The sequence below is a fragment of the Dipteris shenzhenensis genome, chromosome 14, assembly GCF_047967505.1.
Source record: "Dipteris shenzhenensis isolate YYH24624 ecotype China chromosome 14, Dip_SZ_1.0, whole genome shotgun sequence".
NCBI classification, from domain to species: domain Eukaryota; kingdom Viridiplantae; phylum Streptophyta; class Polypodiopsida; order Gleicheniales; family Dipteridaceae; genus Dipteris; species Dipteris shenzhenensis.
Window position 1 is genome coordinate 54,520,071 of NC_141609.1, and position 27,172 is coordinate 54,547,242.

Sequence of the window (27,172 nt, forward strand, 5' to 3'; positions counted from 1 at the left end):
TTGATGTTTCCTTCAAAAAGAGGTAAGTCATCATTTGTAATTTCATTGCATCAGTCACATCAGAGTCACAGAAACCATGGAAAGTCTCTGTCTAAGGTTTCTGATTGCAACTCCATAGAAATAGAAGCATCATGATATGTAACACCAGAAGGAATCATATTCTCAGTTTTGTATAAGCAATAATAATTAACTTGTCCACCAACCTCTTTAATGTTATGTGGTAAGACCTACCACTGATTCTTTAAGCACACCTTGATAATTTATCAATGCAATCAGAAAATATGACTAGGAAGGGAAAGTTGAATCCCCTGAACTACAACCTTTGTGGACACACTCATGTGTCTCACAAAACCCACATTCCAAGCTACGTACATTATGTAAAGAATGAAGCATATGCAAAAGTGCAAGAAGGAATACTCTTACTTGTCCACCAAATGAAACTTGGGATAGACTACAATCACCCCTGACCTCGGCTCTTCAAATTTGTACCTGTTCAACATGTAAGGATGTGATATTATCATCTATCTCTTTCTTGTGAAAGATGCTATCTTGAAGGGCAAAAACACTGTTTGAAATTGAATTGTTTGTTGTCCTTCTCAGCCTTTCCGAGGCATCATGCAATGCACTTCAACGTAAATAACAGGATTTTTTATCACGATGAGCTGGCGAGCAACTAATTAGAGTAAGCCACCTCGAATTCTACAAGAAGGCATATGGGTATATGCCAAAACACCTAAAGATTAAAAGACTAGGAGTAATAGTAAACGTTATAACTTACAATCAAGATTCAAAGACTATGAGTATTCGTAAACAGTGTAAGTTATCGTGGACCATATTGAATTGTCTAAAACATCAATGGTGTGGGTTATAAGTCGGAGTCACCACAAAGAATCAAAGTTCATTAAGCGTTTATATTAACCGAATCAAGGAGAAGTTTGTTGAAAGTGATAGTCTAGACTCCAATTGAGGAGCTACTTACAATGGAAATCTCCACTGCTTATATTCCATATGAGCTGGAGGCCGTTCTTGGTTAGAGAACTCGCCAACTTAGAAATGGTATTTGTTATTAGATGGAAAGGAAGATCTAGGATGATACGTGGGAAAGTATTGATAGCTTTTGAAAACAATTTTCTACTTTGAGAACATTAAATGTCTATCAAGGGGAAAAGAATGTTATGTCCAAGGTAACTAAAGTTAGCTTGTACCCAACCTAAGTAAGGACACTCCTAGTGGTAGAAGATATTGATAAAGGGGTTAGATCCTGGCACAACAAGGACAGCATTCAATAGGTGTAATAGGGGTTAGGGCTAGGCTAAATATAGCAAAAAGCAAGATATCTCTCGAGGTGTGTGCTGGTGGTATCGGACACCATGGCTTGTTGACTCAAGACTAGGCTAGTCTTACCCTTGGGTATAGTCCAAGGTATCAGACCTATGGTTGGGAGGTGAGTCCAACACTTTGACCCTACGAGGCAAGGTTTGTATCCACCTAATTTCAAAAGTACAAACAAGAAAAGCCAACAAAGCTTTATTATTTTCCTAGCATTTTATCAAATGGCAGCAACCGTGAGTTCCAACCCTTTGACTCTATGAGACAAGGTTTGTGTCCACCTAATTTCAAAAGTACAAATAAGAAAAGCCAACAAAGCATTATTATTTTCCTAGCATTTTATCAAACGGGAGCAACCTTATGTGAAAGTGAGTACCTAATTTGTAAGCCGGTGTATCTACGTGAGCTATTGAAAAATTATGAATTTCTTTGAAAATTAGACTTGTAAAGCTCTTTTATAGGAAATACTTTAAAGATATCGTACATAAAAACCCTACGAGCACGAGTTGTGGAGAAACCATACCCATTTTGCAGGAGGAAGCATTTTACAGCCCTAGGCAGCGAGCTACCACCTCGACTATGATTTCCCACACCTATACATGAGAAAAAGAATTAGGTCTAACCCAAAAATCCAAATACGAAAAAACTTAAATTTCTGCCTGCCCATTCCTATGAAGGAGCATTTGAAAAAATGCCAAAGTCACATATACAAACCATAGTTATGGAAAGGACTCTAAACATGGGCAACACTCTCTGTCTGTCAGCCAGGACCCTTTCTGCTTCTATGGTGATCTGCTCAATTCCTGAGCTCTTAGGTAAGTGCTGGTGCCTCTGTCGCACCCTGCTGGAACCTCTGTCTCCACCTCTGCACAGATGCACTTCTGAAGGCTGGGAACAGATCCTGGATTCTCGCCCTTGCTGCTGCCCTTCACAGCTCTCTATAGTACGCTGGCATGCACTCCTGAAGACCGGCAGCCTACAGAGGAGTTGAATGAAATACATATGCCCCCACAGTGGGGCCTTTATATAGAGGCTGGAATGCCCCTAAAACTGACCGACTGGGGGCCTGTACTGCCGACCAAATGAGAGTCTGGCCTACCCAGTCCATACCCCAAGGGCAGGTGTGGTCAGCTAATCTTGCATCTTTGGTGCCCAGGTCCAGGGCTGACAGCAGCACCTTGTAACCCTCCAATGGGGCTCCCAATCTACTGTGGACCTGCCCTAAATCAGGGCCCATGTGTGCCCCAATGAATAGCCAACACCATGGCTGTCTGTGTGATGATGGGGTAAAAGGGACTAATACAGGAGTACATCAGAGGGGAGTGTGGAGGGGACTTACATAGGTCCAACCCACCACACTTGTATGCACTTTTTCATGTAACCTCTAATCTCATCCCCCACTCTCCACATTCGTAAACTCCACCCCCTTTCTCTCTCTCTCTCTCTCTCTCTCTCTCTCTCCACACCTCTTATTCTCTCTCTCCTACCCCATTCCTTCATCTGCCATTCCATTTCCCCCTTCCTCTCTCTCCCTTCTGCTAGTTCTATCCCTTTCTCTAAATCTGCCCAGTCCCTTTTTCTAACATTGGTATCAGAGCCCTTTCCTTGGGCATTGTACCTTTCTCCTCTCAGAAAACACCGGCAACACAGCAGCAGGCAGAGGCAGCTCCGTGAACAGCAGTGACACAGTAAATCCATTTGAATGATTGTCGGTCATGCGAGGTGCTCAGTACAACGAGTCACATCATGGTTTGGCCAAGAGCACACAAAACAAATCAATACACCAACAAACAGTGCCCAACCTGTAGAGGAGTCTTAATTGTTCCAAATATTCTAGTGGTCTTAGGTCAGTTATCCCAACAGCCTAGGGTGACTTGGGAAGGGGGGAGGGAAATGCCGTGAAATTCAAAGCTTCCACAGCACCTTTTCGAGGCCTTTTACAACCTCGATTGAGCCCATTTGGGCCCCCATGAACACTATTCGTTCTTTTACTACACCAACCAATATGCTTGGAATTACTTCAGGTTCGCAAAACAGTTCGCAGCATTGGGAGAGAGGTCAATCCTCCTCTCAATATTTTTGGTATGCAAAATCTGTTTCGAGATGCATTTCTGCTTCAAGATACATTTGGCAGGACTGCACAGGTGGGGGGTTCATGCTCCGATTTCGCCAACGGTGAGCAGTATAGCCATATACAACCCATGCATCAGACAAGAGAATCCACATTTCCATAAAGTATTGGTTATGGACAGCAGCCCACTATTGATGATATGATGTCCGAGGCTTTGCGCTTGTACCATGCTTTACCCTTGGAAATCTGTGACCAGATGCCGTTCCATCATTATGTGAACCTTAAGCGTGATGATGCAGGCACATTCGGGGTGTCGGTGCATTAGTTTAAAGGGACAGACGCACCCCCAATGAATGGCTCACGAAGCTTGAAGATTACTTCTGCTTCTACCCCAAATAGGATGAGAAGCGCATCATCTTTGCAGGGATGCATTTTTATGATTAAATGCAAAAGATATCCTTACTAATGACCATGTGGTTGAAACGAGCCTGGTTGGACGGCTCATTACAAGCACATAGTTGAACACCGTGAAATTAAATTTGGACACTTCACTAATCATTCCATCTATCTAGAGGAGGGAACTAGACCTATCAAGAAGGCACCATACAGGCTGTCAAAAGCTGAGAAAGAAGAGGTGGCCAGTCAGATCCAGGAGCTGATGGATAAGAGATTTATCACCCCTAGTCAATCCCCATTTGCATCCCCCCTCTTATTGGTGAAGAAAAAAGATGACTTTTAGATTATGTATTGATTATAGAGAGCTCAACAAAGTGACCATCAAAACAGATTTGTGTTCTTTTATGGTGCAAAAGGTGAAGTACCTAGGACACATCATCACTCCTATTTCAGTGGAACCTTCCAAGGTACAAGTAATTAAACAGTGGACAATCCCTTCTACACTCACTTAGTTAAGAGGTTTCCTTCATACCGGGAAAGGGGCATGATGTCAAAATTCAACTTGTCCGTATAGTGCGAAAGAACAGGTTTTTGACCCTGTTGTTGCACAAGAAGGTGGTTCCATTAGCAAGTTCGATCCGATAGCCCTGGGAACTAGGACTGGTGCTCTACCAAAGTCTTTCGACCATAAAATTAGCTAGGAAGTTATGAGAACAGCCATTGTCGATAAGGATAGTGACCACTGTTCCACAAATTGATCCTTGGATGCAGAGTACTTGAGTGGCCAAGGAAGGTTCAGGGTTGCTGCAAGACTCATATGAATGGCATTTGCCACTCGAACAGCTTTGCCTTTCTTATCTTGTGCAGGAGTAGCATCTTCAAACTGAGAAGTGCTAGGTTCCATATTTGAGTTTCGCTTGGGTCTTTTTGGACAGTTGAACCATGCATGGTAGATCGTACAAAGTCCTTTTGTGCTGGAGCCGTTCTTGCTCAAGCCATAGCTTTGTGTTGCTGATGACGGTCGTTGCTTTGCGAAGAGGAAGAGGCACGATCCTTAGAGGAGTGCTTCTGATGGGAACCGGCATAGGATTTTTGGGATTGTCGAGAACCTTGATTACCCGATTGTTTTCTGAACTTATCCTGAGGACGTGACCCCTTGGCTGATGTAGAGTTCTATGATTTTTTTAGAACCCTACTGTCACAAAGACGTGAAAAGTGATGTAAAGTATCTTCGTAACTCAACCTACGCTTTACCCGGGGTTAACCATGGTTAAGTGTTGTAATGGTTTGGCCGTAAGGGACTGGCTAGAAGAAGTGCACACTTCCTAGAAGTTCCTAAGGGCAAAGTCTAGGTGCACCACTAGGTCCTAGGGGCAAGGCAAAGGCTTTAAAAGAGGGGTCTAAAAGTTGGGCCCAAGGACAACCAACGTTGTCCTTGGTATGGGGGTTAGGACTTTAATGAAAGGGCAAATGGCAAGGAGGAGGTGCCATTTGTCAAGCATGTGTATGCATGCCCTTCCCCCACCTTCCATCTCTCTCCCCTCACTCTCCCAGAGGTGTAGGATGTTTTCAGTTGTTCTTGTGCAGTTTTTTAACTATTAGAGCTGTTTCAAGCCTGTTTTCAGTCGTTTTAACACTGTTTTGACTATTCCAAGGCTAGTACGCACTTCTAGGAAGTGCCAGGACTCATTTTTGAACTTTTGGAAAATTTTCGTACGGACTATACGGACGTCCGTACGGCTGTACAGAATCCATACGGACGTGTTCAATTGCCTCCAGTAGGTGCCCGGGGTTGTCTTTTGCTGTGCTGGACCTTTGTGCATATGTTTTTGGCTACGTGGTGGCTTCTGGAGCTGTTTTGGACCAGTGCAAGCTGTAGGAGGAACTTTCCCTGTTGCTTTTGGCACCTTCTCTTAGGAGGACTCAAGCACAGATCCCGAGGGAATCATTTCGGGGCAGATCTGTGAACCATCTTTCCTCTATGGCTCTTTCTTGTTCACCCTCCGCTCTCTATCTTCATTTCTCTCTTCTCCTGATTGCTAGAAGACACCTGCACCCTGTGGGAAGCTTGGATAGAGGATAGGTGCGAGGAAGGAGCTCGCCCCTCTGCCACAGTCAGCAGGAGTTGGTTCTAAGTTCGGTTTTTCCTTGTTCTTTCTTGCTTTGCAGCTTTTTGCAGTGCATGTGTGTTGTGTGCAGTCCTTTGAGGACTCCAACAGGTTCTAAGAAGCACCCAAAGGCAAGGGTGACCCTGTGGAAGGCCTAAGGACAGTGTGGATGCATGTGATAGCCTTGAGGCTGCCTTCAGCTCAGTTTGCCAGTAGTTTGGATGCCTGAATGCCTCCAAGTTGTCAGATAAGAAGTGAATGCCAGAATATGCCTTGCCAGTGGGAAGTCTAGTGGTGCGCTGGGATTAGATGCCTTGAAGAGAAGTAGAGGATTTGCAGAGAGGAACAGTGCAAGGTTGAACCCTTGTTGTATGTACCAATTTCATTCCTAAAGAGATAAATAAATACCGGAAGGCAAGTGTTTGGGGCCAGTGTGGTGTCTTGTACTTGGTTCCATTGAGCAGGGGCACTCTAGCCTCCATCCAGTTATTTCTCAAGTTGTTTCTAAGTGGTATTGTTTAAAGTTAAGCGGTTGGAAATGATACAATGTGGCTGTGAATAATGAATATGCAATGCAAGTTATGGTCTACCGCCCTTTAGGAAACTGAAGGCCGGTTTCAGTGGTTCCATTGTCAACAGATAGGCTCACGGTATCTAGAAGTCGCTTGATGACACTTTATGTTTCACCCGAGGTATTGTTTGCTGACAATACATCTGCTACGTGACTTCTATGATGAGTGTACTAGTCAGCGCGCTCTCCTAGACCATATCATCATTGCTGGTGGTTTATGTTTATAGCAGCAAACTTGATAGTTTGCTGTTTCAAGAGGAGGGTATGTCACGAGGACGTGAAAAGAGGACGTGAAAAGTGATGTAAACTATCTTTGTAACTCAACCTACGCTTTACCCGGGGTTAACCATGGTTAAGTGTTGTAATGGTTTGGCCGTAAGGGATTGGCTCGAGGAAGTGCACACTTCCTAGAAGTTCCTAAGGGCAAAGTCTAGGTGCACCACTAGGTCCTAGGAGCAAGGCAAAGGCTTTAAAAGAGGGGTCTAAAAGTTGGGCCCAAGGACAACCAACGTTGTCCTTGGTATGGGGGTTAGGACTTTAATGAAGGGGCAAATGGCAAGGAGGTGCCATTTGTCAAGCATGTGTGTGCATGCCCTTCCCCCACCTTCCATCTCTCTCCCCTCACTCTCCCAGAGGTGTAGGACGTTTTCAGTTGTTCTTGTGCAGTTTTTGAGTTGGTAGAGTTGTTTCAAGCCTGTTTTCAGTCGTTTTAACACTGTTTTGACTGTTCCAAGGCTAGTACGCACTTCTAGGAAGTGCCAGGATTTTTGAACCTTTGGAAAATTTTCGTACAGACGTCCGTACGGCTGTATGGAATCCGTACAGACATGTTCAGCTGCCTCCAGCAGGTGCCCGGGGTTGTCTTTTGCTGTGCTGGACCTTTGTACAAGCACATGTTTTTGGCTGCGTGGTGGCTTCTGGAGCAATGCAGGCTGCAGGAAGAACTTTCCCTGTTTCTTTTAGCACCTTCTCTTAGGAGGACTCAGGCACAGATCCCGAGGGAATCATTTCGGGGCAGATCTGTGAACCATCTTTCCTTTGCAGCTCTTTCTTGTTCACCCTCCGCTCTCTACCTTCATTTCTCTCTTCTCCTGATTGCTGGAAGACACCTGCACCCTGCAGGCAGCTTGGATAGAGGATAGGTGCGAGGAAGGAGCTCGCCCCTCTGCCACAGTCAACAAGAGTTGGTTCTAGGTTCGGTTTTTCCTTGTTCTTTCTTGCTTTGCAGCTTTTTGCAGTGCATGCGTGTTGTGTGCAGTCCTTTGAGGACTCCAACAGGTTCTAAGAAGCACCCAAAGGCAAGGGTGATCCTGTGGAAGGCCTAAGGACAGTGTGGATGCATGTGATAGCCTTGAGGCTGCCTTCAACTCAGTTTGCCAGTAGTTTGGATGCCTGAATGCCTCTAAGTTGTGTCAAAAGTGAAAGCCTGAATATGCCTTGCCAGTGGGAATTCTAGTGGTGCACTGGGATTAGATGCCTTGAAGACAAATAGAGGATTTGCAGAGAGGAACAATGCAAGGTTGAACCCTTGTTGTATGTACCAATTTCATTCCTAAAGAAATAAAAATATACCGGAAGGGGCGCCAAGTGTTTGGGGCCAGTGTGGTGTCTTGTACTTGGTTCCATTAAGCAGGGGCACTCTAGCCTCCATCTAGTTATTTCTCAATTTGTTTCTAAGTGGTATTGTTTAAAGTTAAGCGGTTGGAAATGATACAATGTGGCTGTGAATAATGAATATGCAATGCAAGTTATGGTCTACTGCCCTTTAGGAAACTGAAGGTCGGTTTCACCTACTTCCCTGTATTCTAGAAATCTGTAATACGTTATGCGTAAGCAATAGTGCCAAAACTGGTGGTGATGTTTGCTTTGAGGACATCAATGCATAATGAGGAACTGAGGCCTAACATGAAAGCATGAAGGCGATCATCATCAGTCAAATTCTCTATCTCCAACACCAACGTGGTGAGCTGGGTGATGTAGGAAGACATGGACCCAGTTTGCTCCAATTGTCGAAGTTGAGTGTGCTTGAAAGTCCGCATTGGCAGGTATGAACTACTGACGAAGCACGTGTTCAAAACGTTACCAGGTTGGCATAAATTTTCCGTCCTTTAAGCGGAGTTGCCATCAAAGAAATGCTTTATCTTTGAGGAGGGAGACTACCAATGCAATCTTCTTGCATTAAGTGAGGTCGACGGTGTCAAAATACATGTGCATTTTAGCGAGCCACTGGTCAACTGTTTGGTGATCCCGTTGACCAGTGTAAGCTTCCGGCAGTTTTATGTCCAATCTTTTTGTTTTTGAAGCTTGAAGCAAACAGTAGAGAGCACGAAGTTCAATGTTTTCTACCTCTGGTGGAATCGGGTCCACATAGTTGTCAAGTGGCACCGCATCATCCTCTGTGTGAGGTATTGTGAGAATCCAGAAGTTGTGCTTCTGCGAGCCTCCCCCTCCCCTCCCGTACCTCTACCTCCCTTAGCCCCTCCTCCTTGCCTCGACCTCTCCCGCCCCTACCTCTCCGCCCTCACCTCCCCTCACCCGCCGCTGCCGCCGCGCCCTCCCTCGCAACCCCCGCCTCACCCCCTGCCCTCCGACCTCACCCCCTCGCACCTCTGCTCACCCCCTCGCACCTCTGCCACACCCCCTCACTGCTGCCTCTCCGCCTCACCCCTCGCACCTCGCCTCACCCCCGCCTCACTCCGCCCCCCCTCGCTACGCCCACCACCCCCTCGCCGCTCCATCCCATCCCCCCCTCGCCCCTCCGCTCCACCCCGCCCCGCCACCACTCCGCTCCCCCCCCGCCTCCCGTTTCGCCCCCCCGCCCCTCGCCTTACCGCCCCCGCCCCCTCCCGCCCCTCCGCCCTTCCGCTCCACCCCCGCCTTCCCTTCCCGCCCTCCGCCCCCGCCCCCCCCGCCCCTTCGCTCCACCCCGCCCCTTCCGTCCCACCCTTTCACCCCGCCCCCGTCCGTCCTCCCGCCCCGCTCCGCCTCTCCCCCGCTCTCGTTCCCGCCTCCTCACCTCACCCGCTCTCCACCCCCACTCCTCCACCCCGCGCCACCTCCGCTTCCTGTCCTCCCATCCCGCTTCCTCCGCCCTCCATCCTTCCCGATTTTCGCCTCCGCACCCGTCTTCTGCACACCCAGGCTCCACCCTCCCGCATCTATCCCCCCCCTTTTTCTGGGTGGCAGCCTCTTCCTCATCGGAAGCCTCATAGTTTGTCTTGGCGGTATGGCGGCTCCCTGCCCGGAACCGGAGGCCCAGTCAGACCCTCCCTCTCCAGATGTCTACCGCGTCATCCTGACAGAGCAACAATCATCTCGGGTTCAGGAGGTTGCCAATGACTTTGCCCTTACCTCTGTTTATGGCAGAGTCATTGGACATTCCCCCTCCAGATCAGCCATCAGGGACTGGCTCCAGTCCACTCTCATGCTAGAGGACGGCCATATTGAGGAGGTGGCCCTTATGGGAAGGGGCATCTTCTGGCTCAAACTCTCCAATGCGAAAGTTGCGAGCAACCTGATTGCTGGCTCCCCCACGTCAGTGGATGGAAAGATCATCATGATAGTCCCATGGTACCGTGGATTCAGCGCAGCGAATTTTCATGCTCGGTTCCGTATACCTCGCCATCCAGTGACGCTAGTTTTTCCAGGTCTTGCTGCTGAGCTGCGGCTGATTGTCAGGGACCTGGGCTCCCACTTTGGCTGGGTTATGCATGATACTTTCGCCGATGCGGTGACTACGGCAGGAGCCCCCCGAGTCCGTGTGGCTGTGGCGGATCCTGCGACTCTCCCTGCAGTGATCGAGATCGTGACAGATGCCGGCAACATCACCCAGAGCATGGTAGTCACCGGACAGCCACGACGGTGTCTGAGGTGTCACGGCTTTGGGCACCTGGCGGCTGTTTGTCCACGCTTCGCCAGCTCTTCTCGACCTCCCCCGCCCCCTCCCTCTCCGCCCCCTCCCCCCCCCTTCTGGGCAGCCACGCCAGGAGGAGCAGAGGCAGCCGGAGTCCGGACAAGAGTTAGCTGGCGGCTGGACTGAGATTAGAAGGAAAAAAGGAAAGAACAAGAAGATTTCTGATAAAGGCAAGGAGGCAGAGGTTACCCAACCTGCAGCAGCACCTCAGAGACCTAACAGGCAGCCGCCCCAGGGACCTGGGAGAGCATCTTCTTCGATGGTAGCCCGCCCTTCACAGCCTCAGGTCCCCCTCTCTTCCGCTCCCCAGCCTCTTCCCACTCAGTCCCAGCCCATCCCCCAGCTGCACCCCATATCTCCCGACCTGCAGCTTCAGCCCCCTCCTCTTCCTCCTCAGTCTCCTCCCCCTCCTTCTCAGCCCCAGTTCCAGATGCATCCCCATCCCCCCCCCCCCGCCTCTTTCAGCTCTCCCGCAGAGCTAGCTGCACCGACGGCTCCTCAGCCGAGGGCAGCCCCCGCTCCCGCTCCCCCTCCTCCTCCTCCGCTAGTCGCCCCTGAGGAGTCTGAGTTGCCTATCCCCCAGCCTCCTCCCCCTCCCCCTCCCCCTCCGCTGGCAGGACACCCTGAGTCTACACCACCACCGGAGCAGGCTTCTCTGTCCGCTAGCCCCTCAGTGGCAGACTCTGATGGGCCTCAGCTTCAGGAGAGAGAGCTCCCCCGCGACTTTTACAGATCTGGCCCCTGGGACTACTTGGATGTGGCCGACCTCGGGACCTTCCTTGCTTGCCTCGACATCAGTATCTTCCTGCTCCGCAAAGGGGCGGATGGGAAGATAGCCGCCTTGGCCCCTAGGGATGGCCTTAGCTTTGCTTTCACGTTCCTTAGCGACGGCACCGAGACCTGGACAGAAGACTCGGTCTGGGAGGCTCTCAGGGAGCAGACGCATGCTCAGGTTTGCTCCTGGATAGGCCCGTCCGGTGGGCAGCTTCTCGAGACTCAGTGGTCCGAGGGTGACGTGCGCCTGCGGTGGCGTTGCGCCACCAAACGCTTCAGACTGATTGTGATCCTCAGGCCCCCCCTGTCTTGGCCCCTCCCCCAAGATGTCAGAGCCTGGACTCCTCAGAAACTCCGTGCCTTCTACGGGATGACCACCTCAGAGATCTCGAGCTGGCTTGAGAAAGCTTTCGTCGCTTTGCTGAAGGTGTTGAAGGACGGGCAGGACGACCCCGCTTCCCCCTCCAAACCTTCCCATAAGCGTCAGCGCCTCCACTCCGAAATGTCAGCTTCTTCTTCGACATCGACCGCAAGCAGACAGTTGTTCGCAGCCTCCCAGTCCTCACCATGAGCCTATACCTCGTATCCTGGAATGTGAACGGGTTTCACTCTTCTGGCACCCGTGGTCCTAGGAAACTCATTTTGAGACAGGAACTTCAGCCAGCAGTGATTGGTCGTTTGGATGTACTTCTGCTCCAGGAGCACAAGCTTTTTGCGGCTCACTCCCGTAGATGCGGGAAGATTCTCCCTGGACGCTCTCACACTTATTGGGAGCCCTCGATCGGCGCACTGGGGAGGAGTGGTGGTGTCTGTACTTCCGTGGGCGAGCAGCTAGCCCAGGGAGTTTTCGGTCATGGCACGTTGATACCAGGCCGTGCCCTTTGGGTAGGCTTGGAACTGGAGGGCTCCAGAGTTGGAATCCTCAACATTTATGCTCCCACAAATCTTCGTTGCAGAGCCACCTTCTGGAGGACACTTACAGGGATTCTCCCAGACATGGATTCCTGGATTGTTGGAGGTGACTTCAACAATCTGGAGACCTTGGAGGACTAGCAGGGCAGAGGACCGGAGTTTACAGGTATGTCTCAGGCAGAGCAGTCCGCTTGGGACTCTTTTATCTTTGCGACAGGAGGTAGGGACAGTTGGCGAGACCCGTCCTTCCGGCGTTGGCATGGGAACTTGGACTTCTCGTGGGGCCTCCGCAGGGAAGGAGGCAGACTCCTGGAGAGACTGGATGGATTTTATGTTAGTGATTGGGCCATCAGCAGAGGCGGTCAGGCGGGTATAGTTCCAGGGACGACACTTTCCGACCATGCGCCTGTGTTCTTATCATTAGACTCGGCAGTTCAGGCCCTTCCCCCCCACTCATGCCGGATTCCCGACTCCATTTTCTCGAGGGAGGACGTGCGCAGCAGTATATGCAGTCTTTGGGACAGAGACTGGGGCGAGTGCGTGGATCTGGTTGATTCGGTGGCGCAGGCTTTGCAGGAGTCCAGCCAGATCTACCAGCTCGCAGCCCTACAGGTTCGACAGGAATGGTGGGGTAGAGAGAGAGCTCTTCGGAGGGACCTCGCCTCCATTCAGCGACTCCAGCAGGCATCCCCGGGCTCGGAGGAGCTTCGGATCCAGGCCCTTCGAGCCAGAGCCCTTCTTGAGGAGACACTCCAGCGCCGCTCAGAGTTTTCCTATCACGCCTCTCTCTCCTTCTGGGCTCGGAAGGGTGACCAGATGTGCAGGGAGTTCTTCAGGACGCATGGCCAGAGAGCAGCAGGTGATCAGCTTCGGAGTCTCAGGACAGCGGAGGGACACATCGTTACGGATCCGGGAGAGGTCTTGGGGTTGGCCACCGACTTCTACAGGACCCTTTTCCAGCAGGAGCCGCTTGCCCCTCGTACTCGACGTTCCCGTGAGGAGGTGTGGAGGCACACTCCATCCCTGGTCCAGCCTAGCATGCAGGCGACGTTATTGGCACCGTTCACCACGGATGAGATGCTGGAGGCCTTGATGGCCATCGATGGGCAGAAATGCCCAGGTGAGGATGGGCTATCCCGGGCATTCTTCACCTCCTTCTGGGACCAGATCCATCAGCCCCTCCTAGCAACTCTTTAGAGGATTTTCAGCAGCGGTTATATGCCAGAGAGCCTCTCCTCGGGACTGATTTGCCTCATCCCGAAGGGAGGAGATAGACAGGAGATCCGTCAGTGGCGCCCAATCACTCTCCTTACCACTGCCTACAAAATCCTTGCCAAGATGATCAGCGCCAGAGTTCGGCCTCTACTCCCAGACCTCATTCATGACACTCAGACAAGCTTTGTCCAGGATCGCAGTATCCTGGATAATGTCTTCACCTTCTCAGAGGCGGCGGAGTGGGCTCAGTACAGTGGATCACACCTAGCCATCCTACTTCTCGACTTTGAGAAGGCCTACGATCGAGTGGACTGGTCCTTTCTGGAGGGGACTCTGGAGCGACTAGGTTTCCCGGCAGGATGGATCCAGGGTATTTCAGCTTTGTACAGGACAGCTTCTAGCAGAGTTATCATTGGCGGCAGGATGGGTGAGCGTTTTAGCTTGGAGAGATCAGTGCGTCAGGGCTGCCCCCTTGCTCCTTACCTGTTTCTCTTCTTCGCCGAGGCTATGACTTACTACCTTCGGGCGAGGTCTACAGGGATCAGGGGTGTTCACCTTCCACTCCGGGAGGACACGGAGCTCTTGGACTCGGAGTACGCGGATGACACAGCCCTGTATGTCCAGGACGATGAGATGATGCTGGAGAGGGTGAGGATGGCCCTGGAGGTCTTCTGTTCGGCTGCTGGTGTGAAAATCAACTGGAACAAATCAGTTGGTTTTCTCACAGACCCCGGGGCGTGTTCTCAGTGGGGGAGGTTTTTGGGTTTCAGGTGGATCCCACGGGGACAGACAGCTAGATACCTTGGTTTTCAGGTCGGCCTGGATATCACGCCAGCTCAGCAGTTTCTCCCGGTGCTAGATTCCATCCGACGAAAGCTGGCTTTCTGGAGCACTGCTAAGCTTTCCCTTGCAGGTCGTGCCCTGGTAGTCAACCAGGTCCTCCTAGCCACGGCTTGGTACGTGGCTTCCTGTTGGTGTTTCTCGAGATCCAGCGTGGCACAGCTTAGGAGGCTGGTTCGGAACTTCCTGTGGTCCGGGGAGGATGGCCTCAGAGATACCAGAGCCAGGGTTGCTTGGCAGACAATCATTCTTCCGCAGGCTGAGGGTGGCCTGGGGGTCATCGATCCAGAGCTTCAGAGTCAGGCCCTGTTAGGCAAGCTAGTCATCCGCGGTTTGACCCCGGGGGGGCAGACGTGGAAGATGCTACTTCAGCAGGGGGTCGGTTCTTGTGTCCCACGCCGAGGTGGAGAGTGGCTCCCGTCCCTCAGGTGGATCTTCACTTCCGCCTCGCTCACTCAGCCCCGTTTCCCACTCGTTCGTAGCCTCCTCATGGTTTGGAGGCGGCTCCGCCTCAGTCTCATTCAGTCCCCTCCTAGCAGTCAGGAGGAGATCGATCGCCAGCCGCTTATCTAGAATGATCACGTCAGAGATGCCGAGGGCCTTCAGTTGGGGGAGAGATCACACATCAGGTGGGATGGCTGGATGAGGGGGCCAGCCCGGTCCCTTCGAGTTTGGAGGGACACGTACAGACATTTGGAGACGGCTGATCTCGCAGACGCAGCTGGAGGTGCCCGTGGAGCCCAGGCGAGACGCACGGAGATCAATGGCACGATCCCAGCTGATTGGTTGGTTCCACCTGAGCTTCAGATCCTCATGCCTGGTGACGACCGTTGGCTGGGACAGTTCACCCCCCGTGGCATCCCACTGGTGGTCGCAGGACGTATGGACGACTCCTCTATTTCCTTCTTCGCGGTTATGGGGGATGGACGACTCAGGAGAGAGGATGCCCTCATCGACCCCCTACTCCCATGGCAGAGGGTTCGGGTCGTAGGCCTCTTGGGGAAGGTCTGGCGTACCGATCCTAGCATAGAGCAGGATCAGCTGCAGCTTTGGCGACTCTGGCTCTGGGAGGGGCGGGCCTTGTCAGAGCTTGATTGGGACCTAGGAGAGTGGAGATGGCCAGAGATTGTGACAGGACAGGGGCCGACCTCTTTCTTTGCCTACAGCACGACTTTGGGCAGGCGAGTTCTTGGGAGGATGCAGAGCCGCCCCCCAACCCAGCGGCCCAGCTGGTATGCACAGGGTATTTCCAGGTTCTTTTTGCAGGCCTTCTGGAAGGCCTTGTGGGAGAGCTGGCGGCCGCGGAAGATCTCCTACTTCCTGTGGCTTCTTGCCCACAAAGGTCTTCCAGTGGGGAGTTGGTTGCGGCAGATAGGCCAGGACGGACGCTGTCAGATCTGCCATGAGGATGAGGAGTCACCAAAACACTGCCTGTGGAGCTGCACTCGCGCCCAGGAAGTGTGGAGGTGGACTTTCGGGATTCTTACTCGCGCAGCACCGGAGCTAGGTTTGATCACTTGGGGCGCGTTCTGTTGGTGCAGCACCGCACCTGGTTTTCATCACTTATTCGAGGCATGCCAGCAGGACCCCACTTTCCTTATCACACAGGGGACGTGGGGGCCGCTCGAGGGTATCCCGCAGCACCTAGCAGAGGCTGATACAGGAGTTCAGGAGAGGCAGCCAGTCTGGGAGATTATTAGCAGCATCGCAAGGTGGCACATTTGGACCTCGCGTTGCGCGCAGATCCTTGGTGGCACCTCCTTATCGACTGCCCAGATCATGACTGATATTTGGAGCGAGATTATTCATACCCTCAGAGGCCAGTGGGACCAGATTCAGGGAGATTCCCGGGCCGGTCGGGAGAAGCGAAGACGCTTCCTCCAGGCTTGGGACACACAGGGCCTCTTCTTCGAGCAGACTTCGCAGGGCCTTCGGTGGCGCTACTCACCACCCCGATGGCTCTTCATTCACACTCGCCTTATCCCTCTGTGAGAGCGAGATTTACTTTTTGTTACCTTTTAGGGCTGTGTCCGATTTGTGACGCAGCCCGTCAGCTACAAGCTGACCTTTTGTATCTTGCTCTCGAAGTAATATAATTAGCACTGTTTTTTCGGCAAAAAAAAAAGAGAATCCAGAAGTTGCTGGACTTTCTAGACCAGATCTGAAATGTTGTCTTGAAGTTGGAAAATTTGGAGTTGAAGTAGTGATTTGCTATGTAGAGTCGCTTCAAGGGATTTGTTAGGATTCAGTTCGGTAACCACGGGAGAGGTTGGACGTGAGCGGTTCAACATGTCTAAGGTTCCTGTGAGGAGAGCACGATGGGGTTGTGCTCTAGTTTGTACCATAGCGGGAGGAAGGTCCGGGTTACTCCTTGAAATTGCTCATGTTGGATGGAATAGGGGAGGCAGGATGGAACCACCCGTGGAAATCTAACTGGGGTCGTCCTGAAGGAGGTAACAACGGTGATGCCTACGTGGGAGGTACTGCTCTTGAGAGGATGGGGGTTGGTTGCAGAGTCCAAGACGGTATGGAGTTGCTGTTGGAAGAGGGGGATATCTAGGAGAGGGAGAATGTAAATACTGTCCTGGGGAAGGGGAACCGTGCTCGGGAGGATATCTAGGAGCTGAAGGTGGTGGAGAGTACCCAAGAGATGTTGAAGCTCAGGGGTAAAAGTCGCTCCAAAGAGACAGCGAACTCATGGGGAATATCTGGTTCTTGGTCTCAGCGTGTCTCGTGAAACACAACTTGGACCGTGTTGAGGAAGTAGTGGATTTGAGGTGCCTCACGCAAGAGGTATAAGATGTGGTCCAAGTCGGTAGTGACACAAAAGGCCCACGATGCAAAGACTCCCAGAGCATTCTCTCTAATTTAACAAACTTCTAGTTTTTATGCCTTTCTAAAAGCCACTCGGGTGTTCGCGCATTGACGAGAGTAAATGCAAATCGCAATGTAGTGAATACGTAGGATTTTGGGGGGGGGGGGATAAGCATGAACTCACAACTGACAAAGCAAATTGTAAATAGAGAGAAAGAGGGATGTATGCACATGAATTAGAAATTTCTTTCTTCTAATAATTTGTAAGAGCCAAAAATCATATTCAACCAGTTGTAAGGTTGTACTCTATGCACATGTTGCCTTGACAACAAGAACGGCCCACACTCTTAGGACTCTAGACTTTATATGCATGTCTTGTTTGACCTTTCCTAGAGGGTACTACCCACCACATTTACAGCTGTTCACACCTTCCCATCACAAGGGTGGGTAGCATTACAACATATTGGATAAAAGCCATCATCATCTAACTCTTCTTTGGTTGCAGATTTGTAATGCCAGAGCCATTGTCATCTTAGCCCTTACTTAGCGCCCAACCACTCCACTATTTTAACAAGCTTAGTTGAACTAGGGTCCTTTAAAGTCTTTGCCACATGAACAATCTGAAAATGAAAAATGGAAAGGAAGTTTGCCCATCTCATGTGCTTCTTTGACAACTTTCTCTGAGTGAGAAAGTACCGCAGTGATTGGTGATCAGTTTGCACATAAAATCCAATCAGTTTGCACATAAAATCCAATCAGTTTGCACATAAAAATCAGCACCTCAAAGATAGTGCTTCCACACAGTAAGAGCACGTATTACAGCTACCAATTCTTACTCATACACATTCATGTTGTGTTCAGCATCTCGGAGCAGCCCGCTCTCAGATGCAACCACTCTGCCTTCCTGCATAAGTACTCCACCAACACTGTTGCTGCTTGCATCGCATTGAAGAACAAAAGGCTTTCACAAGTCTGGCAAACTGATAATAGGACATGACTTTTCCTTTAGCTCATTAAATGCTGCAATTTCTTTCTTCCCCCAACGGAAAGGCACATCCTTCTTTTGCAAAGCATGTAAAGGTGAAGCTATCTCAGCGAAATGGCATATGAAGCACCTGTAATATGAACACAAGCCAAGAAAACTACGGACTTCATGTAGGTTCCTCAGTGGAGGCCAATTCTTGATTGCCTCAATCTAGGCAGGGTCCATCCTTACTCCATCCCGTGAGATGACGTGTCCCAAGAAATGGATCTCTTGTTGGAAAGGTCACCTCCCCATCTGTAAGCACCCAAATGAGGAGAGCATGGGGGAGGGAGACCTAGGGCAGGATGTGCCCAAAGAGAGATTACCTGGATGTGTGGATCTGGGACAGATCTGGAGCATTCATGGTTGGTGGGGTATCCCAAGGATGAAAGGCTGCATCAGGAGCAGCTCATGTGCAGGAAGATGGCGGGGACACAGTGTCTTGGATCAGGCCTGGCATGAGGCACTCAGTGGACTGCAGCAGGACCCTCTGAAAGGCACGATGACATCAGCAATGTACGGAACAGTACGGTGCTGCATACGAGTGGGGCAGCAGAGGCGGGACAGACCAGCACATGGGTCGGCCAGGAGAGAGGCTGGTTGGGCTGCTTTGAGGCAGCCAACCAGGCCTTATATAGGGCTGACCTAGGGGCTGGGCCCTTGCCTTGATTGGAGGGCCACAAGCCCTAAAAGTGTGGGCCATAAAGGCCTAGTTTTGTGAGCCCTTAAAGGGCTGGTTGGGCTGAGCCAACCAGGTCGGTTGGGCCAGCCAACCTGGTCTGTCCAGTTGGCCCAGATTGGGACAGACTGGTCGGGTTTTTGACAGGCCCCTAGGCCTATAAAAGGAGGGGCTTCATGCCCCATTATTCATCCAGCAGCCAGCAGTTCCAGGGCAGAAAGGAGCAGCAGAAAGCCTACTCTTTGGGCCTATCTACAGGAGGTGAGAGAGTGCAACAAGTGCTGCAGACTTAGCCAGGAAGGGCTGGACCTTGGCTGTCTTCTAGGGCAGCAAGGTGCTGTGATCATCATTATCCAGCAGCCAGCATTCCAGGAGGCAGAAAGGAGCAGCAGGAAGCCACCCTCTGCACCTATATCCAGGAGGTGAGAGGGTGCTTGAAGGGCTGCAGACTTAGCCAGGAAGGGGCTGGACCTTGGCTGTCTTCTAGGGCAGCAAGGTGTTGTGATCATCATACCTTCTGGAGCAGCCATTCACAAGTAGGTTGGAACAGTGGAACAGGGACCTGTGTGCTGCAGACAAAGCTTGGCAGGGGCTGCCCACCTAGGCTGATTCACAGGCAGTAAGGTGGAGAAGAACACAGTGGACCGAAAGTCTACAGACGCTCGAGGTGGAGCACGCGGACTCGAGTCTAGAGATAGCCAGCTGATAGGAGAAGGACCTTGTGGTAAGATCAGAGGACCACACCATTGGTGGGACTCTGGATCTATCTCTTTTGTATTGTGTCCATAGTTTTGGACGGAAATATATATTTTGGTGGTTTCTCTATCTGGCTGGTTCATTGTCTATTGATGAGTCTGCACATCTATGTGACGCACATTAAGTAAAGAAGTTTAAGATTCCACACCCCACACCACACTGTGTGAGCTCCTAGGCATTACTATAAGTCTTCCGCTGCGTGTACCCTCTGTTGGGTAAATTCTAACATCTCTGGCATGAAGAACTCACTCTTTTTAGTGTTGTCCAGCAACTTGTGTCTCCTGAGCTCTACAAATACAATTGCCAAGTGTTGCCTATGCTCCTCTTCATCTTTCAAGTGCAGAATAATGTCATCGAAGAATGTTCCCACAAACTTTCTGTGCTCTTTGAAAATACAGTCCTGGGCATAGCATACCTCGATCGAGGTTTATGACCAGGATCGAGGTATTTGGAGGTACAAAAACTGGAATAAAATCAAGCATTACTTAGACCAAATGGCATGACAAGAAACTCATAAAGCCCAAAAGTAGTCCTAAAGGCAGTCTTGTGCACATCTTTGGGCCTGATTCATATTTGATGATAACCACTCTTCAAGTCAATGTGACTGAAGATGGCTGATCCCTCTAATCGATCCAAGATGTCATCAATGCGTGGGATAGGAAATCGATTCTTGATAGAGATCTTATTCAAAGCCCTGTAGTCAATACACATTCTCCAAGATCCATCCTTCTTCTGCACGAGTAGGACGGGAGAATAATATGGAGAAGAGCTTGGCTGATTCAGCCCCTTCTGTAGCAATTCATTCACTTGACACATGATCTCCTCTTGTTGTGCTGCACTAACCTTATATGGTGGTCGGTTCAATGGAGAGCTGCTAGGAATGATGTCAATGGTATGATCTTCTAGCCTTTCAGGAGGTAACTCCTCTGGGGGTTCATTTGAGAAACAATCTTGAAACCGAAATAAAAACTCAGTTTGCTGTTTTTCCAGCTTGGAGAAATTACTGGTTCCTTTTCTTTCACAAATATCAAATACGCTGAAAGATGATTTTTCATTTTGGAGGAAATCGCCGAAGCGGATACAACTGGGACTAATTCCCCTTTCATGTAAGTCAAGGTAAGCTTCTTATCATGGGTATCAATGATAGCATGAACACGGTACATCCAAGGCATCCCCAACAAAACATCACACTTAGGTAAAGGCATCACATAAAAATCCTCATAATCCACATATCCCTGAATGTGAATCCGTAGCTTCCCTATGACAGGAGTGACAGGGGTACTGAGCTCCGGATTAGCCATATTGGCTTGACAAAGAGGGCCAATCTCCCCTGGTCGAAGACCCAATTGAGCTGCAAGTTCAAGAGTTATAAAATTTGCTTTAGCCCCTGAGTCAAAGAAGTACAAACAATGCTGATCCCATAGCTTGCCCCATGCTCTGCACATCTCTGTCTTCTTCTCATCATGTTCACCCCCAATGATATCAGGAATGTGGCCAGCACTTGGCTTGGGTTTCTTGCCTCTGGGGTCCTCTTTTGTGCCTTGATTAGAGGTCCTCTTTTGTGCCTTGATTAGACTCCACCCGAGTTGCTGCAGGTTCTTTTCTCTTCTTGTTTGGACAATCTGCTGCCCTATTACCAATCTCTTACACTTTCCTTCAGCAAACAATTTATTCCTCTCTTTAGAGGTGAGGGAAAAGGGCTGTTGTTTTCTTCTCTAGCCTGCCACAAACTTTGATTTGAAAGGTACTTTTCCAGCTTGCTGTGGTTTCTTGTGCTCCTCTTTAAAGTTGCTTTTAAAGCCTGAGACTCTGCCCTGCATGAGTGAGTATGCTGTGTTTGCATTCTCTATCAACTGTGACATGCTGGAAATGTGTGTCTTTGAGCAATAGTCCCTCAACTCTTCAGGAAGACCACAACAATTCTTTTCAACCTGCTCTGAAAAGGAGACTGTTCTGTAGGAGCTCACAGGCAGAAGTGCAACCCTAAACTTCTTATTGTAGTCTTCTAGATTCTTGGATTCCCTAGCATTCAAGTTATGCCACTGAGTCATGACATTTAGTCTTTCCCAAACGAGCAAAATGCTTAGAAAATCTAGCTAATAGGGCAGCTCATCGCTTAAGATAGAAATAATTTCTCTCTAAGATCTCATGGCAGTACTTCTGCTGGCTAACAAACATATCGTTAACAATCCTCTTGATTTCCGTCCCAAGGAAGTAATGAAGCTTCCCCAACTCTATCATTTCGAATTCCTTCATAAGCATAGCTTCAGTCCCTATTGGCATCCTCATGAATCATGATTGCCTGAGATGATGCGCATTGAGATCATCAACGTTAGTATGATGACCGGGATCTATTCACCTTGTAAAGTGTCTAAAGGCTCGCATCTGAAGGACTTCGCATGAGCTTGATCTTGATGAAGAGTTAATCGATGTGCTCGTACTAAGTCCTCAAGGCTTGTTTCAGCCCGTACAATGCCTTCTTGAGCTTGTGCACCATTGACCTGGAAACTTAAAGGCTGCTCACCGTACGCCTCTTCCTCAAGATTACCGGTCCATCAATAGGCCACACGTGATGTGCTACAAGTGATAACATACTCCATATTCTCGTCATCCAAACATGGGTAGAATGTTGGGGAACTGAAGGGAAAGCATGAAGTGAACACAAAATGAGAATGCTTGCTTATAGAATGAAGAAAGGTGAGGTCCTTATGTAGGCACCTCTTACATGATCACTAACATCACTGATGACCTCTGAGCTCCATAATCATCTTCTCAATCTGCTCCTAGATTCTCTCAATCATCCTATGTGGCATCTACCACCACCTAACAGTGCTTATGGGCACCTAACTATGCCTCTAGCACACATACATAGAAACCAAGGTGTGCCTGGGGCATACACCTTGAGATATCCCATCATACTCCCCCTCAAGGGAATGCCTCAGGCTATGTCAAGGATACATCTAGTCTCATAGTTTCTCATGCCATCTCATGGTGGTAAAGGATAAATCTATGGCTAGGTTCTCATGCTAGCAAGGGGTTCCCAAGGGTGTGAAGTAAACAAAAGGGATACAAAAGACCTTCCAATGGTTATCTTCCCTGCATGTACATGCACATAATGTCTGCAGGAGGTACCATGGAGCAAAACACATACACATGGCCTACATCATATGGTGACCAGAGGTGTTTACAAAACACACAATAATTTATTTCATTCATTTTGGAGGACTATCCACGCTGAGTACCTTGACTCAACATAAAAAAGGGAGATCTGGAGCATATATGGAGATGATTCAAAAAGCATAATTTTCATAGGATGCCTCATCTTGTGGAGGCACATCAACTGAAAGTAGATTGGCAGTTTTTGGCTTTGTAGTTGCTTCCTTTTTGGCTCTACAAAACTTTTCATGGTGATTGTTTTTGCCACAGTGTTTGCATGGATTGATCTTGAAGCAGTCTGTTGAGAGGTGATTAGTCTTCCCACAATGTTTGCAAGGCGAAAACTTGCCCTTCTAGATTTTAATGGCATAGGCTGTGTCATTGCCTTTCCGGAGTTCCATGTGTCTTCTTCTTGAAGAGCAGAAATAAGACCTTCAAGATTAGGATTAGGAAGATTTTTCAAAGTGGTAACAACATGATCATAATCTTCAGGCATACTCTTGAGCAACACTGCCATTGCATCATCTGTAGTGATTGGAGAGTTGATAGAAGCAAGTTGAGTCATGGGACTCCGCATATGATTGACATGGGCAGCCAAAGGAGTGCCACTAGCCATCTTCAATTCAAAGAAAGCAATCTTAAGTGACAATTTTGAGATGTGAGACCTAGCACCAAAAATAATATCAAGCTTCTGCCGCTTCTGCCAAGCTTCACAAGGAGACTCCAAATCAGAAATGTGATGAATATAGTTATCTCCTAAGGCAAGAGCAATGATGCCATAGGCTTTCTCCTCTCTAGCAGGATCTCTTGCCGGGTGTGTTGGAGCTGAGGATTCTCCAGCATTAGAGGCTGTTAAAGAAGAGGTTGAAGCTGGTTTGACAAGCCCCCAGAGGTTTTCCCTCATCAATGCAAACTTAACCTTCATCTGCCATGTGTGAAAGCCTTTACCATTGAACTTATCCCTATTCAAGATGGTAGCCATGAGAGGGTCTAACCCAGAATGGGCAGTGTCTACTCTCTTACAAGGCTAGAAAGAGTTGAAGAGCTTCAAAATACAAGCATTTAGAGTAGCAAAGGCTTGCAACCAAATTCCATGCTACAAAACATAATGGAAATGATGTTTTCATTTGCATGCTTCATAGAGGTGGCTAAATGAAAGCATTCCAAGCAAATCCAGGTGTAGCAACTTAAAGCAAAGCTGTAGCCACAGTTGTACTGATGCTATTCAACACTTTAACACATTAGAAATGCTAAAGTAGCATCTAATGTAGCATCAAATACACAACCTTGTCAAAATTGTCCAAAACAGAGGCCTGAACTTGGAGGGCTTGTATCTCACTCTTCAAAGCAAAGAAAACAGGGCTTTCTGAAGCAAAAGAAAGCTCATATACCAGAGAAGATCCAGCACAGAGGTTGGGCGAAATGGTGTGCTGTTTTGCCCGGGGGAGTTGCTGCAGGCTGAGTCTGTGTTTTGACGTTTTCTCCTTCATTACTGAACCAAATGCGCTGCAAAGTGACTCAAAATGTTCGTCTTCTGTATTTTGCTTCGTCCATCAGTGGTGATGAATCCTCGTTTGAGAGCTTCACGTCAACCTCCATAGGGGTGCTAACTGTCTTGCACTCAGCCATGCCAAATGCCTTCAGTATCTCTCCAGCATACTTCAGCTGTGAAATGAAGATTTGTTTTGATCAATCCAGAAATGGTGAAGATGAAGAAGAAGAAGATGATGTGGCACAAATGGGCTCAAGGAGGATCAAAGGGCTCTGATACCATGTTGGGGAACTAAAGGGAAAGCATGAAGTGAACACAAAATGAGAATGCTTGCTTATAGAATGAAGAAAGGTAAGGTCCTTATGTAGGCACCTCTTGCATGATCACTGACATCACTGATGATCTCTGAGCTCCACAATCATCTCCTCAATCTGCTCCTAGATTCTCTCAATCATCCTATGTGGCATCTACCACCACCTCACAGTGCTTATGGACACCTAACTGTGCCTCTAGCACACACACATAGAAACCAAGGTGTGCCTGGGATATACACCTTGAGATATCCCATCATAGAAGTCTTGTCATAGTCTAGTCCCCTGCTTCTACGTATCCCTTAGTGGCCCTTATACTTGTCCTAAGTCTGGCCTTGGCCTTGTACGTCCATTTGGTGCCTATTCCCTTTCACCTAGGTGGACAATTCACAAGCTCCTAAGTGTTGTTTATGTGAATAGAGTCGATCTCTGACTGCATTGCTTGCATTGCCTAATGCCTTCTTGAGCTTGCGCACCATTGACCTGGAAACTTAAAGGCTGCTTACCGTATGCCTCTTCCTCAAGATTACCGGTCCATCAATAGGTCACACGTGATGTGCTACAAGTGATAACATACTCCATATTCTCGTCATCCAAACATGTATAGAAGTCTTGTCATAGTCTAGTCCCCTGCTTCTACGTATCCCTTAGTGGCCCTTATACTTGTCCTAAGTCTGGCCTTGGCCTTGTACGTCCACTTGGTGCCTATTCCCTTTCACCTAGGTGGACAATTCACAAGAGTCGATCTCTGACTGCATTGCTTGCATTGCCAACATCCATTTTGGATGCTTCGATGCCTCCTTTTACAAGCATGGCTCAACCTGTGCAAGGAAAGCTAAATGTCCAATGTGGGCCAGACATTGATCTTATCCAAGTGACTCGCCTCAATACCAACCGAGACTCCATCTCAAATGAATATGCGGTATGTATTTTTTTTAAAGATAAATTATGCACAGTTCTCTTTGCGAACTTGTGCACACCCACATAAAAGACTTTGCCATACAGAAGGTTCAGGATTGGGCAATCAAGGTGCTATATTTTTGTAGAATAGCCCAAATAATTCCGTCTTGTTGTGCCCAAGAACCTGTGAGCTTTTAAAAATTTTGCGAAATCCCCAAAATGTGTATAGTCTTAAATGGAATTAAGCTCCGCCTATAGGACGCTGAATGGATTATATGAAGAGACGAGACGCAAACAAGACGAGACGTGATCATCCAGAGCGGAAGGTTACCTGTGACCACCTTTAACCCTTGTCGAAAAGGTCGAATGACTCTACGTTCGCCGTTGCTCTCTTGATAATCTGGACGACTAGAAACGAAAGACTGCGCTACTGAAGATGAAGTGCTTTCATGGTCCCGCCTGAGAAGATTTGACGAAGTTGAATCGGAGTTCTCTTGTCTATAACAGCTGTTCGATAGCTGTGTCTCGATGTACCACAAGCGTTGTTGTAGAGCAGCCGTTGCCTCTCCCACATGCAATCCATGGAAGTCAAGTTCCCATATATTCCTGTGAGCATCCAAATTTTGAGCGAGAAAGATCTGCTTCGCTGCTTCCGCGTGCAACCTTTTTGCTTCAGCACCCTCCTCCTTAGCTTTCCTTGAAAGTAATTTGGCCCGCGAATAGTCCCCATTCATAAAGGCTGTATATGCACCTAGTGAATGCTTTCCCCTAGCCCTGCTACATAATCAACAATTCGACATATGAGGACCAAATCCACATTCGAGTACCAGAACAAGCGTAACGATGACTACCTGGACATTTTCAGAGCATCCCTCCTAGTCGCGTAGTAAATGTCCTCTTCTTCCCACTCGGGCTCAATGCACAGAGACTGGACGGAGAGCGGCTCAGGAGAATTGACCTGTGAAACTTGCATATCTAAAGCATTGCAAGCTTCATCATCTACGGACGAAGCGGTGCACCCGTCATCCACCGAGGTCTCAATCCTCCTCGAATTCTCTTTTGTCATAGAAAAGAGGTACGCAGAAGCACTCTCTTCGTCCAGATCTCGCGCAAGGAGGACGTCCTCCACAAGGGCCTCATCCGCCCAGGTATGGACGGTTCTCAAACGAGACACGACGACAGAGAGTGGCTGAGGTTGGGAATCCTCGTCAGGGTCAGATTTCTTCACGACCTCTGCAAACGTGGGTGCGCCATCGTTTCCATTTCCGCAGGCCTGAGTTGAGCAAGGAGAGGGAGCAAACTGGGGGAGGAAACCGGGGAGGCGGTGCTGCTGCTGCTGCTGGGTGAAGGCAGACCAGCCGTGTGTGTTGCGGGGGGGCGCCATAGCCAGCCAGCCACAACCAAAGGCAGAGCTATTCCTTCACAACAAAGCCCTCCGTTGACCTGGCTAGTGTCCCTTCTTGCTCTGCCACCTGGCTCCTACTTGCTGCTTCATTTTTTGGCTTGCCACGAGGAGGTCTAATAAGTGAAGGGCAACGCTCACTAGAAGCAAAAATACCTATTTATTATTAGCACTGCGCCCTCACATACTTTGTTGCCACCCGGCCCCCCTTCTATTTTGGTTCTTTCTCTCTCGCACACACTCACTCATGCACATACTTTCTTTACAATAGGCAGCCTAAAGGGATGTTTTGGTTTTCTCACACCTCCTTCACCCACTTGTCATCAATATAGATCTCATGAATATAGGTGCTTGATCTCAATTGATTTTATTTGATTGATGTTTTTTGTATAAAAGCATATGAGAAAAACTATTCAATAAAACCATGTGCGTGCTTTTCAAAGTGTTTCTGACTAAAGTATATAAAGAGAGTCAGATGCTCCAAACTACAGTAAGGTGGGAAGATTGTA

General features: G+C 49.0%; 1 protein-coding gene across 1 annotated transcript; it reads right to left on the reverse strand.

The window, feature by feature from the left end:
- On the reverse strand, positions 1-26,672 carry LOC147894835 (smr (Small MutS Related) domain-containing protein). Its single transcript, XM_087384878.1, has 4 exons — positions 26,113-26,672; positions 25,593-26,035; positions 1,853-1,922; positions 1-489 (listed from the first exon to the last, which is right to left on the reverse strand). Exons 1-4 carry the CDS (start codon positions 26,643-26,645, stop codon positions 420-422), a joined length of 1,116 nt encoding a protein of 371 aa, XP_087241004.1. The 5' UTR covers positions 26,646-26,672; the 3' UTR covers positions 1-419.
- Between the last annotated feature and the right edge of the window lie 500 nt (positions 26,673-27,172).

Bases quoted from the DNA above. Each gene is read 5' to 3' on its own strand.
- LOC147894835 (XM_087384878.1), bottom strand. From the start codon at position 26,645: ATGGCGCCCCCCCGCAACACACACGGCTGGTCTGCCTTCACCCAGCAG. The intron at 1,923-25,592 runs GTAACCTTCCGC...TCTCATGTATAG, and splicing joins AGGGTTAAAGGTGGTCACAG to GTGTGGGAAATCATAGTCGA. The intron at 490-1,852 runs GTATGGTTTCTC...CATGTTGAACAG, and splicing joins TGCTTCCTCCTGCAAAATGG to GTACAAATTTGAAGAGCCGA.